Genomic DNA, 14280 nt, shown 5'->3' with positions numbered 1-14280 from the left:
TGCTGGCAGCACCATAGTTAAAATTGCCCACACAGTTGGTACTTTGTGAATTCATATAGCACTTGTACTGTGTTCTCTGGTAATCTGTTAGTGTTGATAGGTTAGTCCATGGAGTGGACTCTATCCTTTCCTGTCTATTAAACATTCAACCACAGGGAAATGTGAAGATTTTCAGCATCTGAATTTGTGGTTTCCTTGAAAATCTCTGCACAGTCCAGGTTTATGATACATTTGTGGATGTTGCTCATATGGTTGCATATTACTTATTCAAGCTACTTTTATCAGAAACTCTTGCCTAAACATTTAGGGAGAAATTCTTGCCTGTTACAGGTACGCTTTTGGCTAGATACCTCGTCTGTGTTATATTTTCTTTATTCTTCATAGCTCAGGGAATTGGATATCATTGTGTTGTCATAGAAGTGGGACTAGAGCCCAGCAACTAATATATGGCAGAGCCAAGGGTTCAAATGCAAGGTTTTGGGCCCCAACATAGTCAGTACTGATTTTTTATAACACCACGACTGCTTTCCTTGCTTATTTCTTTTCCTTTCTGCCTACCTACCACTTTGAATTAGTGTAGACCTTTTACAGGAGAAATATTTTGGAAAGTTTAAGAAAATGAGAGAGAATGAGGAAAGGTAGCTGAGGCCTTTAAAATTGAATCACTGATTACATTAGGCTTCACTTTAGAGGATAGGGGCTGGCGTTGGTTAATATCTGTTTTACAGTCACCGCCCCGCCCCCACCCCCCACCCCCCGCCCGAACCTCATACAGTAGAGATGAGGAGTAGCCAGTGTCTGAAACAGATGCTACAGAACTACAAAGAAGTTGGTAACGCTGATTCTCAGACAAAAGCACACTTGTGAGCACTGGGGTTGGTTTTCAGGTGGCCTAACAGCCTACAAACATATGAATTACTTGACAGAGACATGAAAGATAAATAGGTAAGAAGTATAATGGCTTCTTTTTGAAAACATTTGTAACTTTTCCAAGCAAGAGCAAGGAAATATGGAGAGTTCCAGTCCGACATGGCAACATAGGAAGACTCTGAACTCAGCTCCACGGAACACAGCAGTTTATACCTGCTTATAGAGCAGTTCCTCCTGAAAGAACTGAGGGCTGACTAAACAGCTTCTGCAAAACCATAGAATGGCAAGAGAACAGCAAGAAAAACTGAGACACAGTAACAAAGGGAACCTCCACCTCTGACAAGGCCAACAGCAGTTGGGGGGGGGGGCGAGGGGGGGATAGTACTGAGGGACCAGGAACAGATCTCTGCCCTTGGGCACAGGATAAAAGCCTCAGTGGAGAAGAGCAACTAACACATAAAAGAGACAACAGTAGAACTCTACCAAATTGCAGAGGGACTGTGGGTTCACTCTCCAGGTCAAAGAGACTGGAGGACAACACAGTTTGTGTTCCCACCCCACCTTAAAAGCCTAGACCCCACAAGGATCTAGACACCAGCAGGTCTGGTCATCAGAGTGCACCTATAACCTCAGCAAGATCAGAGTCCACAGCCCATGCCAGCTTTGGGGGCAGTGGCACTGGGGCATAGAAAATAAACTGGGTTTTTTTGTGCGTGTGGTTTTGGTTTTGTCTTGTTTCGTTTTTGTTTTCCTTTTTTTCCCTTTTTATCCCTTTTTTTCTTTTATTTTTCTATCATCATCATCATCATCATCATCATCATCGTCGTCACCTTTCTCTAAAAGCCATGGTTTAAAAGAGCAACTAGCATATAAAAGAGTCAACTCTAGAACTCCACCAAACAGTGGGGAGAGCTGCTAGAATGCTCTCTGGGTGGGAGGAGCTTATGTACATGGTCTGCACTCTCCCTCCACCTTGAAAGCACAGACCAGTGCACAGTCTGGCACCCTAACTGGCCTCCTGCCTCAGTGAACCCTGAGCCCTTAGCCCACACCAGCCCCAGCTGTCCTACCTAGGCAGCCACAAACTCATACACACCAGGACACCCCTGGTTAGTGCTCACTCCAGCCCCAGTCTTCACATCAAGGTGACACAGGTGCAGACATCCCAGAACACTCCAGGCGCACACCACTTGTGCTTCCAGTGACTTGCTAGGGCACCCACAGTGCAGAGTGCTTCACCATCTTTGGCTGACATCTGCTTCAGCTCCAGCCATCCTGCCAAGGCACACCTGTGTGGAGCACCCCAGAACACTTCCACCCATGCCAACCTCAGCTCCAGCCACCCAGCCAGGGCGCCTCCATTGGACAACCTGACCTGCTCCCAATTCAGTTTCAGCTGTCCTACCAGGGCATGTTGTGTGTGGAGAGCCCAGGGACCAGATCTTTGCTTTAGTTGTCCTGCCAAGACGACCCCCTGCATGGAACACCCCAGGACCTCCCAACCTATACCCCACACCAACTACAGCCATTATTCAGGGCACCCTCTGTGTGGAAATTCCAGAAACGCCCAAGTTTATATCCATTTCTGCTTCAGCTGTCTTTCCAAGGTGCCTCTGTGTGGAGAGCCCCTTGTCCCCCCAGCTTGGACCCACTTTAGTTTCAAGTCTCCTGCTAGGGTACCTTCTGCCTAGAGAACTCAGGGATCTCCTGGCCTGCACACCGCATCAGCTCCAGCCATTCCGCCAAGGTACCCCCTGCACAGAGCACCCTGGGACACTCTGACTTGTACCCATTTCAGCTTCAGCTGTACTGCTAGTGTGCTCTCCACGCATAGAACCCTGGGACATCCTGACCTGAATCTGCTTCAGTTTTAGTTGTCCTGACAAGGGACTCACTATGTGGAAAGTACCAGGTTCCCCTAACCCATGCCAGCCACAGGTCCAGCTTGCCAGCCAGCAAAAGTCACCAAGCATATAGTCTACATAGGGGATGACCAAACACAAGACCATTCCTTCAAGTTCAGGAGAATTAGCTGCACCTCCTAATCCATAGAAATAAACACAGAAAGTCAAGCAAAATGAGGAGACAGAGGAATATGCTCCAAAAGGAAGAACAAGAGAAGGACCAAGTGAAATAAAAATAAACAGCATGCCTGAGAAGGAATCTAAAGTAGTGATCATTAAAATACCAAGCTGGAGAGAACAGTGGAAGAACCCAGTGACACCTTCAGTAAAGAGATAGAAAATATAAGCAAGAACCAATCAGAGTTGAAGAATAAAATAACTGAAGTAAAAAACACACTAGAGGGAATCAACAGATTAGCAGATGCAGAAGAGATCTGGAAGACAGGGTAATGGAAAGCACCCAAGATGAACATCAAAAAGAGAAAAGACTTTTTAAAAATGAAGATAGATTAAGAGAACCCTTGGACAACATCAAGCAAACAAACATTCACATTCGGGAGTCCCATAAGAAGAAGAGAGAGAAAGGGGTGAAAAACTTATTTAAAGAAACAGTAGCTGAAAACTTCCCTAATGTAGGGAAAGAATCAGACATCTACATCAAAGAAGAGAGTTCCAAACAAGATGAACCCAAGGAGGTCCACACTACAACATGTAATAAGTAAAGTTTTAAAGGTTAAAGATGGAATCTGAAAAGCAAGAGAGAAACAAAAAGTTACCTACAAGGAAAAACCTATAAGATTATCAGCTGATTCTTTAGCAGAAACTTTGCAGGCCAGAAGGGAATGACACGATACATTCAAAATGCTGCAAGGAAAACACCTACAACCAAGGATAATCTACTCATCAAGGGTGTCATTCAGATTTGAAGGAGAGAGAGTTTCCCAAACAAAAAATAAAGGAGTTTATCACCACTAAGCCAGACTTAGAAGAAATGTTAAAGGGACTTCTGTAAGTCCTAAAAGAAATGACCATAATTAGACATAAAAAAATTATAAGTAAAAAGATGTAAAATAGGACCACATATTCATAAAACATGAAGGGGAAAAAGAAAAAGAAGGTTTTATTTTTTTCTTTTTTGTTCTTAGAATGCCTTTGAACTTAAAGTTCACCAAATTAATATAGACTGCTGTATACTTAGGATACTATATTTGAACCTCATGAAATACACAAAAAATAAGGAGAAAGAAAGCCAAACATAACACTATAGAAACTCATCACTCATAAGGAAAGAGAGCAAGAGGAGGAAGGAAGGAACAGGAGAGAACTACAAAAACAACTAGAAAACAAATAATAAAATGGCAGTAAGTACATACCTATCAACAATTACTTAAATGTAAATGGCCAAAATGCTCCAATCAAAAGACATAGGGTGGCAGAATGGATTAAAAAAAAAAAAAAAAAAAAGCAAGACTCATCTTTATACTGACTATAGGAGACTCACCTCAGACCTAAAGATATATACACTGAAAGTGAATGGATGGAGAAATATTCACCGTGCAAATGGAAGTGGAAAAACAAGAAAACAAAAACAAAGTAGCAATACTTATATCAGACAAAATAGATTTTAAAACAAAGACTATAACAAGAGACAAAGCATTGCATAATGATAAAGGGATCAATCCAATAAGAGGGTGTAACAGTTGTAAATATCTGTGCACCCAGCACTGGAGCACATACCTACAAAGAGCAAATATTAATGGACATAAAGAGAAATTGATGATAATACAGTAATACTAGTGGACTTTAACATTTTACTTAACACCAGTGGATAGATCATCCAGGTAGAAAATCAACAAGGAAATAATGTCTTTGAATGACATATTGGACTAGAGGGAAATAACAGATATATAGAGAACATTCCATCTGAAAACAACAAAATACACATTCTTTTTTATTGTGCATGGAACATTCTCCCGAATAGATCATGTATTAGGCCACAAAACAAACCTCAATAAATTTGAGAAGATTGAAGTCATACCATGTGTCTTTTCTGATTACAACAGTATGAAACTAGAAATAAATCACAAGAAAAAAATAGAAAAGACACAAAAACCTGGACATTAAACAACATGATACTGAACAAGCAATGAAGGGGTCAATGAAGAAATCAAACAAATGAACAAAATTAATGGAGACAAATGGAAATGAAAACATAATGGTCCAAAATCTTTGGGACACGGCAAAAGCAGTTCTAAGGGAAATATGCAGTGATATAGGTCTACATCAAGAAACAATAAAAAGCTCAAATAAACAGTCTACACCTAAAGGAACTAGAAAAAGAACAAACAAAATCCAAGGTGAATAGAAAAAAGGAAATAATAAAGATCAGAGCAGAAATAAATGATATAGAGACTAAAGCAAAAAGCAATAGAAAAAAAAAAATCAATGAAACTGAAAGCTGATTCTTTGAAAAGATAAATAAATCAATAAACCCATAGCTGGAGTCATCAAAAATAAAAGAGAAAGGACTCAAATCAGAAATAAGAGAGAAGTAACAAACTGACACAACAGAATACAAAGAATTATAAGAGAATAATGTGAAAATTTACATGCCAACAAACTGGACAACCTAGGAGAAGTGGATAAATTACTAGAAACATTCAATCTTCCAAAACTGACCTAGGAAAAAATAGAAAATCTGAATATGCTGATTACAAATAATGAAATTGAATTGGTAATCAAAAAAGTACCAAAAATGAAAGTTCAGAACCAGATGATTTACAGCTGAATACTACAAACATTTAAAGAAGAGAACACTGGTTTACCTGGGTGGCTCAGTTGGTTAAGCATCCAACTTTAGCTCAGGTCATGATCTTGCGGTTTGTGAGTTCAAGCCCCACATCAGGCTCTGTGCTGACAGCTCAGAGCCTGGAGCCGGCTTCAGATTCTGTGTCTCCCTCTCTTTCTCTGCCCCTCCCCTGCTCATGTGCTGTCTCTCTCTTTCTCAAAAATAAATGTTAAATAAATAAATAAAATAAATAAATAAATAAATAAATAAATAAATAAATAGAGTTAGTACCTATTCACCTTTATCTGTTCCAAAAATAGAGGAGGTAGGAAGGTTTCCAAATATATTCTATGAGGCCAGCATTACCCTGATACCAAAACCAGACAAACAGACCACAAAAAATGAAAACTATGGACCAAAATATTACAAACCTCATACAACAATACATTAAAAAGATCATTCACCATGACCAAGTGGAATTTATTCCGGGGGTGCAAGGATGGTTCAGTATTTGCAAATCAATCAGTGTGATACACCACATCAACAAAATGAAGAATAAAAATCATATGATCATCTCAGTAGATGCAGAAAAAGCATTTGATAAAATTCAGCATCCATTCATGATAAAGAAAAAACTCAACAAAGTAGAATGAACTTACCTCAATGTAATAGTAATAATAAAGTGGACAACACACCTCAATGTAATAAAGGCCATATATGAACAACCCACAGTTAACATCACACTCAGCGATGAAAAACTGAGAGCTTTTCCTCTAAGATTGGGAATAAGACAAGGGTGTCCACTCTCACTGTGTTTATTCAAGATAGTACTGGAAGTCCTAGGCATAGCAGTCAGACAAGAAAAAGAAATAACAGTCATCCATATTGATAAAGAAGTCAAACTCTCACTATTTGCAGATGACTGGTTACGATACATGGAAAGTTCTAAAGATTCCACAAAAACTGCTAGAAGACATGAATTCAGTAAAGCTACAGGATATAAGATTAGTATCCAGAAATCAGTAGCATTTCTATACACCAATAATGAAGTAGCAAAAAGAAAAAAAGAGAAAACACCATTTACAGTTGCACGAAAAAGAATAAAACACCTATGAATAAACTGAACCAAAATGGGGAAAGAACTGCTCTTGGAAACTATAAAGCACTGATGAAAGAAATTGAAGATGATTCAAACAAATGGAAAGATATTCCATGCTCATGAATTGGAAGAATTAGGATTGTTAAAATGTCCCAAATATTTCCCCAATCTTCAGATTCAGTGCAATGCCTATCAAAATACAAACAGCATTTTTCACAAAACTAGAACCAATAGTACTAAAATTTTTATGGAATCACAAAAAACCTCAAATAGCTAAAGCAGTCTTGAGAAAGAACAAAGTCTTGAGGTATCACAATCCCAGATTTCAAGATATACTACAAAGCTGTAGTAATCAAAATAATATGGTACTGGTATAAAAATAGACACATAGATCGATGGATCAGAATAGAGAGCCCAGAAATAAAGGAGGCAAGATTATATAATGGGGAAAAGACAATCTCTTCAGTAGATGGTGCTAGGAAAACTGGGTAGCTATGTGTAGAAGAATAAAACTGGACTACCTTTTAACACCCTACCGCAAAGTAAACTTAAATGGATTAAACACCTAAATGTGAAACCTGAAATCACAAAAATTTTAGAAGAGACCACAGGCAGTAATTACTCTAACATCAGCTGTAGCAACATTTTTCTAGATATGTCTCCTAAGGCAAGGGAAACAAAAGCAAAAAGAAACTACTGGGACTACATCAAAATAAAAAAAAAAAAATGCACCATGAACAAAGCAAAAACACAACCTACTGAAGGGGAGAAGATATTTGCAAATGATATATCTGATAAGGGGTTAATATCCTAAATATATAAAGAACTTAAAAACTCAATATGAAAAAACAATGTGATAAAAGAATGGGTAGAGGATCTGAATAGATATTTCTCCAGAGATGACACACAGATGGTGAACAGACACATGAAAAGATGTTCAGCATCACTATTCGTCAGGGAACTGCAAATCAAAACCACAGTGAGATATCACCCTTACACTTATTAGAATGGCTAAAATCAAAAACACAAGAAATAAATGTTGGTGAGGATGTGGAGATAAAGGAACCCTTGTGCACTGTAGATGGGCATGTAAACCGGTACAGCCACTATGAAGAACAGAATGGAAGTACCTCAAAAAATTAAAAATAGAATTACCGTATGTTCTAGTAATTCCACTATTGGGTATTTACTCAAAACAAACAATACAAATTCAAAAAGGTATATGCACCCTTATGTTTGTTGGAGTATTATTTACAGTAGCCAAGATATGAAGTCAGCCTAAGTGTCTATCAATAAAAAATGGATAAGGAAAATGTGGTATATAGGTATGCAGTGAAATATTACATGGCCATAAAAAAGGATGAGATTGTGATAACATGGAGGGTATTTTGTTAAGTGAAATAAGTCACACTGAGAAAGATAAATAATACATGATTTCACTTGTAAGTGGAATCTTTAGGAAAAAAAGCAACAAATGAATAAACAAAAAGAATCAAATCTATAAATATAGAGAACAAACTGATGGTTGCCAGAGGAAAGGGGGGTGGAGGGATGGGCAAGATGTGTGAGGAGGAGTGGGAGATACAGGCTTCCAGTTATGGAATGAATAAGTCCTGGGAAAAGAAGACACAGCAGATGGAATATAGCCAGTGATATTGTAGTAGCATTGCATGGTAACAGATGGTAGCTACACTTGTGAACATAGCATAATGTATAAACCTGTTGAATCACTACCTTGTATATCTAAAACTAATATAACATTGTGTGTCAACTATACTAAAAAAAAAAGTAGAAGAGAGAGCAAGGAAGTATTATTATGGCAAAATAAATTATAGGAAGAGGACCGTCATGCAAATATATTAGAACATCTTATTTCAAATATAAAGAACAAAGTAAAATAATGTTAACAGCAATGGGACTGTATGCTTTATATTGTTCCGAGCATATACTAACCGATTTAACCCTCACAGTGTTTGAGATAGCTGTTATTATAGCCACAGAAGTGGAAACAGGCTGAAAGAAGTTATGTGATTTGCCAGAGTCTCATGTCTAATGAGGAATCTGAATTTTTTTTTTACAATTTTTTTGAAGTTTATTTGTTTATTTGAAAGAGAGTCAGCGTGAATGGGGGAGGGGCAGAGAGAGAAGGAGAAAGAGAGAATCCCAAGCAAGCTCGTGCTGGCAGCACAGAGCCCAATGTGGGGCTCGAACTCATGAAACCACAAGACCATGACCTGAGCCGAAACCAAGAGGTGGATGCTTAACCAACTGAGCCACCCAGGTGCCACAGGAATCTGAATTTGAATCAGAATCTATGCTCCTAAACCACTATGCTAAATTTTCATTTTTATTGTTGTTTATGGTTTCCTTAAGTGTTTGAATCCATTTTGAAAAAAAGATTCTTAGTTAAACCAAGCTTATTGTCATTATTTTGTCATTTTGTGATTGGTTAATCACAAATTAATGAAATGTTAATTGGTCTGGCAAATGTTAAGTGGCATACCTTCTTCATACTGAAAATGCTTACTGACCAGTACAAAGCTGAGTAACATATAGTCCCTACCTTCAGAGAGTTTATGACCTGGCCCCCCTCCCCAAAAAAAAAACCCAGTAAAACAATTATAAGTAACTTTAATGCAAGCCAGAAGCAAGTTCATTTGGGGGCTCAAAGAAAAGAGAGTATATATGATTAAAGAAATATGAAAAAGTTTACTTGAAAAGGTTAATAGGGGGCACCTGGGTGGCTCAGTCAGTTGAGCGTCTGGCTCTTGATTTCAGTTCAGGTCATGATCCCAGGGTGGTGGGATTGAGCCCTGTGTTTGTGTCTGTGCTGAGCCTGAAGCCTGCTTAGGATTCTCTCTCTCTGTGTCTCTCTCTCCCTCTGCCCCTCTCCCCTGCTCATGCATGCTCTCTCTCTAAAATTAAAAAAAAATTTTTTTAAGGTTAATAGGTATTTGAAAGGTATCCTTGAAAAGGGAATAGAAAATAGGAGGAGGAGAGCATTTTAAGTAGAATGAAGAGCATGAAACATGGCATAGGAGTTAAAAATACAGAATACCTTCAGAGAATTGGCAATCTAATTTGACTTAGAACGTTAGTATAATGCAGGCTTTCGTGGAGAGTTTTGAACACAAGGATGAGGAATATACGCAAAATTAAACAAGGAAGAGCTATTATTGGGTTTTAATTTGGAGCATGAGTGATATATTTAGAGCTGTGTTAGGGATATTAATCTAGAAACAAGTGGTAGGTGAATTGGGAGAGCGAGGAAATCAAAATCGGGAGATTAGCCATGGTAATCCATCTAATACGGGTCCAAACCAGGGTAATGGTATTGTGAAATTAAACACCATCCCTTCATTCTTTCATTTATTACACACTTACTGAGCATACACTGTGTCAGGCATTGTTTCCAACACTGGAGATAGGTCAGATAGACAGACGTGGCCCCTGCCCTGAGGGAGCAAACTGACTGAGAACATAGTTGTGTTCTAGGTGGGTAAGAAAACAAAAGCACACAGTCCTCTGGAAGCATAAGACAGGACACCTTAGCCTTGTTAAATTTTCAGTCTTCCAACTTCCTTCCCTGACATTCTATTCTCTTAGGCTTTTAGGAATTTCTAACTTACTAGGAAACTCAGATGCTAATGACCAAGTCTGGCAAAGAGAAAACAGTCACAACCCTAGGTGAAGAACACCGACCACATAGCCAAGTGTCCCAGCTGAGGTTCTCTGATCTTGTACAACAGAAGCCCGCTCACACTAACTTCCACATAAGAGAAGGAACATTATTGTGAAGGTACAGGTGTCTCTCTGGGATCCATAGGTAGGAGTTATGGTCAGACCTCAGCAGAGACTGGAAAACTATCAAAAGGCAAGAACGTTGTTTTCTCTTTTTTCTGCCTTTTCCTGTCCTTCATGCTCAGGCGCCTGCCCCACCTCCACTGCCCTTGTGCACTCACCAATAACTTTTACATCTGCTTTTCCCTTTGTTTTTGCCTTACTCTTTTCTTGTCATGCTGGCTATCTCTGTCTTCCTATGTACATGTGGCTATATGATACAACAGTCCCAACCCAGTTTTTCGTGTCTTTAGTTCAAGGGATCTATGGACACTGAAGGCTTTAGTGAGTTTCAGTTCTCCTGATTCCCAGGAGAATCTGTATGGGTTTGGCACGGGGCTAGCCGCAGTCAAGGTAGCAGTATACTGCTTCTGGAGCCCATGGCCAGGAGGGGAGCAGAAGGGATTTCTCAGGGGAAAAGGCATAGGTTAACGTCTCAGAAACTCCAGTTTCATCACATTAGCTGTGTTTATGTGATATGATAGTGATTTTTTTTCCTCCCTAGAAAACTCACAGTTAAAGCATGCATGCGTGTTTTACAATAGATGATATCTTCAAGCCTAATGATATTTGTTATTTATTGAGTGCTGACTTTAAGCAGGTGCTTTTCATAACGTATATAATGTGGCTTCCATCTGAATAGCCAGTAGTCTCTTCAGATCTAACGTGGGCTAAATGGAGTACTGCTCAGCGATTATCTGACTTCCGATAATGCCATTTTATACCCACCACTTATCGAGTTGTATTGTAACTATTTGTTTTCAACTCTGGTCAAGGAGTTCCTTAAGGCAGACACATGTCTTATTCATCTTTGTATCTCCAGTGCCTGAAACAGAAGTTTCTGCAGTGGTAGTTGCTCAGTAATTGCACTGCATGGAATATGAGGTTGAATCACTGTAAGCATTGCTGTATGATTTGACCCATGGGTTGAGGAAAACGAGATGTGTAGACAGTTTTGAACTTGGGTGACAGAAATAGGAAAAGTCTGGAGGAGCTGATTGGAATGGCCAGGAGGTAGGAATGAAGATAGTGAATAGACTATTGACAGAATCCAGGTCCTAGATGCCAAATTGGATGGAACAATTCAGTTTGTATTTTTTTTTACAAGACTATTTCAATATGTCTTTTGTGTAAAGAAATGCTTTTAATTTTTAAAAGGCAGTTTATCTTAAATGCATTTTAAATAATAAATAATAAAGGGGTTCTTTATCCGGACATTATATAAATATGATACTTAAGGTGTTTTGTTTTATTTTAACAGGAACAAGAATGGTAAGTCCAGCATCTTTAAGAAAACTTCTGGAATCTTGTAAAGATCTTTGCTTGCTTGATGTGTCCTTCTGTTCACAGATTGATAACAGAGCTGTGCTGGAACTCAATGTGAGCTTTCCAAATGTATTCATAAAAAAGAGCTTTACGCAGTGACTTCGTATATGTTCTATAATAAAATCCATGTGCTTTCGTAGGGTTTTATTTTGGCGTTGGTTTTGTTTAGTTTTATAATGGTGGGAATGTCTTACTGCTCCATTAAGGCATTTGTAGATTGTAAAGAAAGATATGAAATTCTCCATTAAATCAAGTAAAAATGTAAAGAAGTGTTTTCATAAAATATTGTAAGCGCTTTTCTTCAAGAATATGTGAGTGGGTCACATTATTTTTACCTTATGTTCATCAGTAATATTATTCTTTAGTCAATAATTACATGTGTACATAAAAGAGTAATATGGAAACCTTTTAACTTATTTTTAAAGGAACACGTTGAGCCAGAAAGTATCATGATGTTTAAAAATAAAATTAATTTTCACACCCTCATGTAAAGATGTCTTATTATAATAAGCCTTATGACCTGGCCAGTGTTTTGTTTGATGTATACAGAATTTTCAGAGTTAGTTGGAGGAAGAGTCTTATTTTTTCATGTTGTAATTATTTTTTAAGCTGATACATTAACTCTTCAATTTGACGGTTTTAGTTTTTCCATTTTTCTTCTGACTTATTTATTTTACTACTGGATAATACCAGTGTAGAAATGTGGGCGTAATCAAGAACAAGAGGTAAACTACTAAACAAAATAACTTTCCAACTATTAGCAGATGCCTTAAAAATTTGCCTGAGGGAGAGGCTTAAGACTTCTGAAATATACGTGGATTATATCTATTTTTTTCTGTGTCCCAGCACCTTAAATCATTAGAAATCAGTTACAGTGGAGGAAAAACAAACACTGTTTTGTTAAAATAGTGAATTGATTTAGTTCTCTTGCTGAGAAAGTAAACAAAATATTTTGTGGCATGAAAAGACAGGGCTGTTTTGAGTAGCAAACTAATATTAAGTGTATAGTATAACCAAATTTACTTTCCCACATAGGACAAACTGCTAAATTCCAACATCTGCACATCCCAGAATAATCCGGTAGAACTCTACTGTCCTATCTGGCAGCCACTAGCCATATATGGCTGTTTTATTTAATTGTAGTTAAGTGTAATTAAAAATTCCATACCTCAGTTGTGCTAGCCACATTTCAGGTGTTCAGTAGTCACCTGAGGCTAGTGGTTATCATATTGGACATCATTACTCTAGAATTTCTTGTAGCCATTTAGGAAGAAGCACATTTAGTTAAAAAATTAGCATGCTTAATATATATCTCTGGGCAGTTTTTGAGGGCATTCTCAAAAGTACATATATGAAAGCATTTTTCCCCCAAAGTGCATAAGCTAGTGAATTTATGTATATGACAAATATTAGGCAGTCAATAAATATTTATTGAATGAGTAAGAATATATTATTGAGCTAAGCCATATAATATGTCAAACCTTAAAAACGTAAAGGCTATAGGGGCTCCTGGGTGGCTCAGTCAGTTGAGCATCAGACTTTGGCTCAGGTCATGATCTGGTGGTTTGTGAGTTCGAGCCCCACATCGAGCTCGCTGCTGTCAGCATGGAGTCTGCTTTGGACCCTCTATTCCCTCTCTCTTTGTCCCATCCCCCACTTAGGCCCCCAAAAAATAAACAAAACATTAAAAACAATTTATAATGTAAATGTTATAAATTAGTACTATGCTTATTCTTCTCTAGAATATAAAGAATGCAATACTGTGACATTTGAAATATTAAAATAGCAGTACAGTCTCTTCCATATAAGAAACCATCTATATGAAGATTGCTGTCATGGGGCAGGACTCACCCTGTCTTCTGTTTTCATGGCAGAAGCAAGGGCCAGTTGGGAGAGGGCTGGGTTATCCTACACGTTACCTTCATGCACTTGTATTTTCTTTCCACTCACAAATGTATATAAACATTTTAGATGTTTTATCTGGTGGAACTTTTAGGAGGATGAGATTTATAATTTGACTACCAACTGGGTGAAGTGGTACTTTTATCATAAATTAGCAACCGACATTGAGTTGATGCCTACTTTGGCCAGACCCTCTTTGGTAGGCTTTGTATTCCCTGAGTCACTTAATCTTCACAACAACCCTGTAAGATAGACACTATTGCTTGCTTCCGGTTACAGTTGAGGAAACTGAGGCAAAGAAAGATTGAAGAACTTCCTCCTGTCCACATACCTGCTGGTGGCAGAGCCATTTTACACACCTTGGACATCTGGCTTTTACACACCTAGGCAGTGCGTTTAACCTGTGTTTTAAGTGTGCAGGGTGACTTCTGATTCCGGAGCAGAGGTCAGCAAACATTTTCTGTAATGGACTAAGAGGCAAAATTGAGATTATTATGTAGGTATTATATAATGAGAGAGAGAATGAATTTCCACAAAATTTTTATTGACAG

The 14280-nt window shown here is 38.2% G+C and overlaps 1 protein-coding gene across 3 annotated transcripts in view; it reads left to right on the top strand.

Annotated features, from left to right (window-relative positions):
* Positions 1 to 12313, top strand: part of FBXL4 (F-box and leucine rich repeat protein 4) — an 85465-nt gene extending 73152 nt beyond the window's left edge. For all 3 annotated transcript variants that reach the window (XM_045499101.1, XM_045499103.1, XM_045499102.1), the window contains one exon: positions 11763 to 12313. In XM_045499101.1, the coding sequence (XP_045355057.1) occupies positions 11763 to 11926 (164 nt within the window). In that variant the 3' untranslated portion in view covers positions 11927 to 12313. The remainder of the gene's footprint in view (positions 1 to 11762) is intronic.
* The last annotated feature ends 1967 nt before the right edge of the window (positions 12314 to 14280 follow it).

The sequence above is a fragment of the Leopardus geoffroyi genome, chromosome B2 (assembly GCF_018350155.1).
Source record: "Leopardus geoffroyi isolate Oge1 chromosome B2, O.geoffroyi_Oge1_pat1.0, whole genome shotgun sequence".
Classification (NCBI taxonomy): domain Eukaryota; kingdom Metazoa; phylum Chordata; class Mammalia; order Carnivora; family Felidae; genus Leopardus; species Leopardus geoffroyi.
Note: the sequence above shows the minus strand (reverse complement) of the source record. Positions and strands in the feature narration are given on the sequence as shown.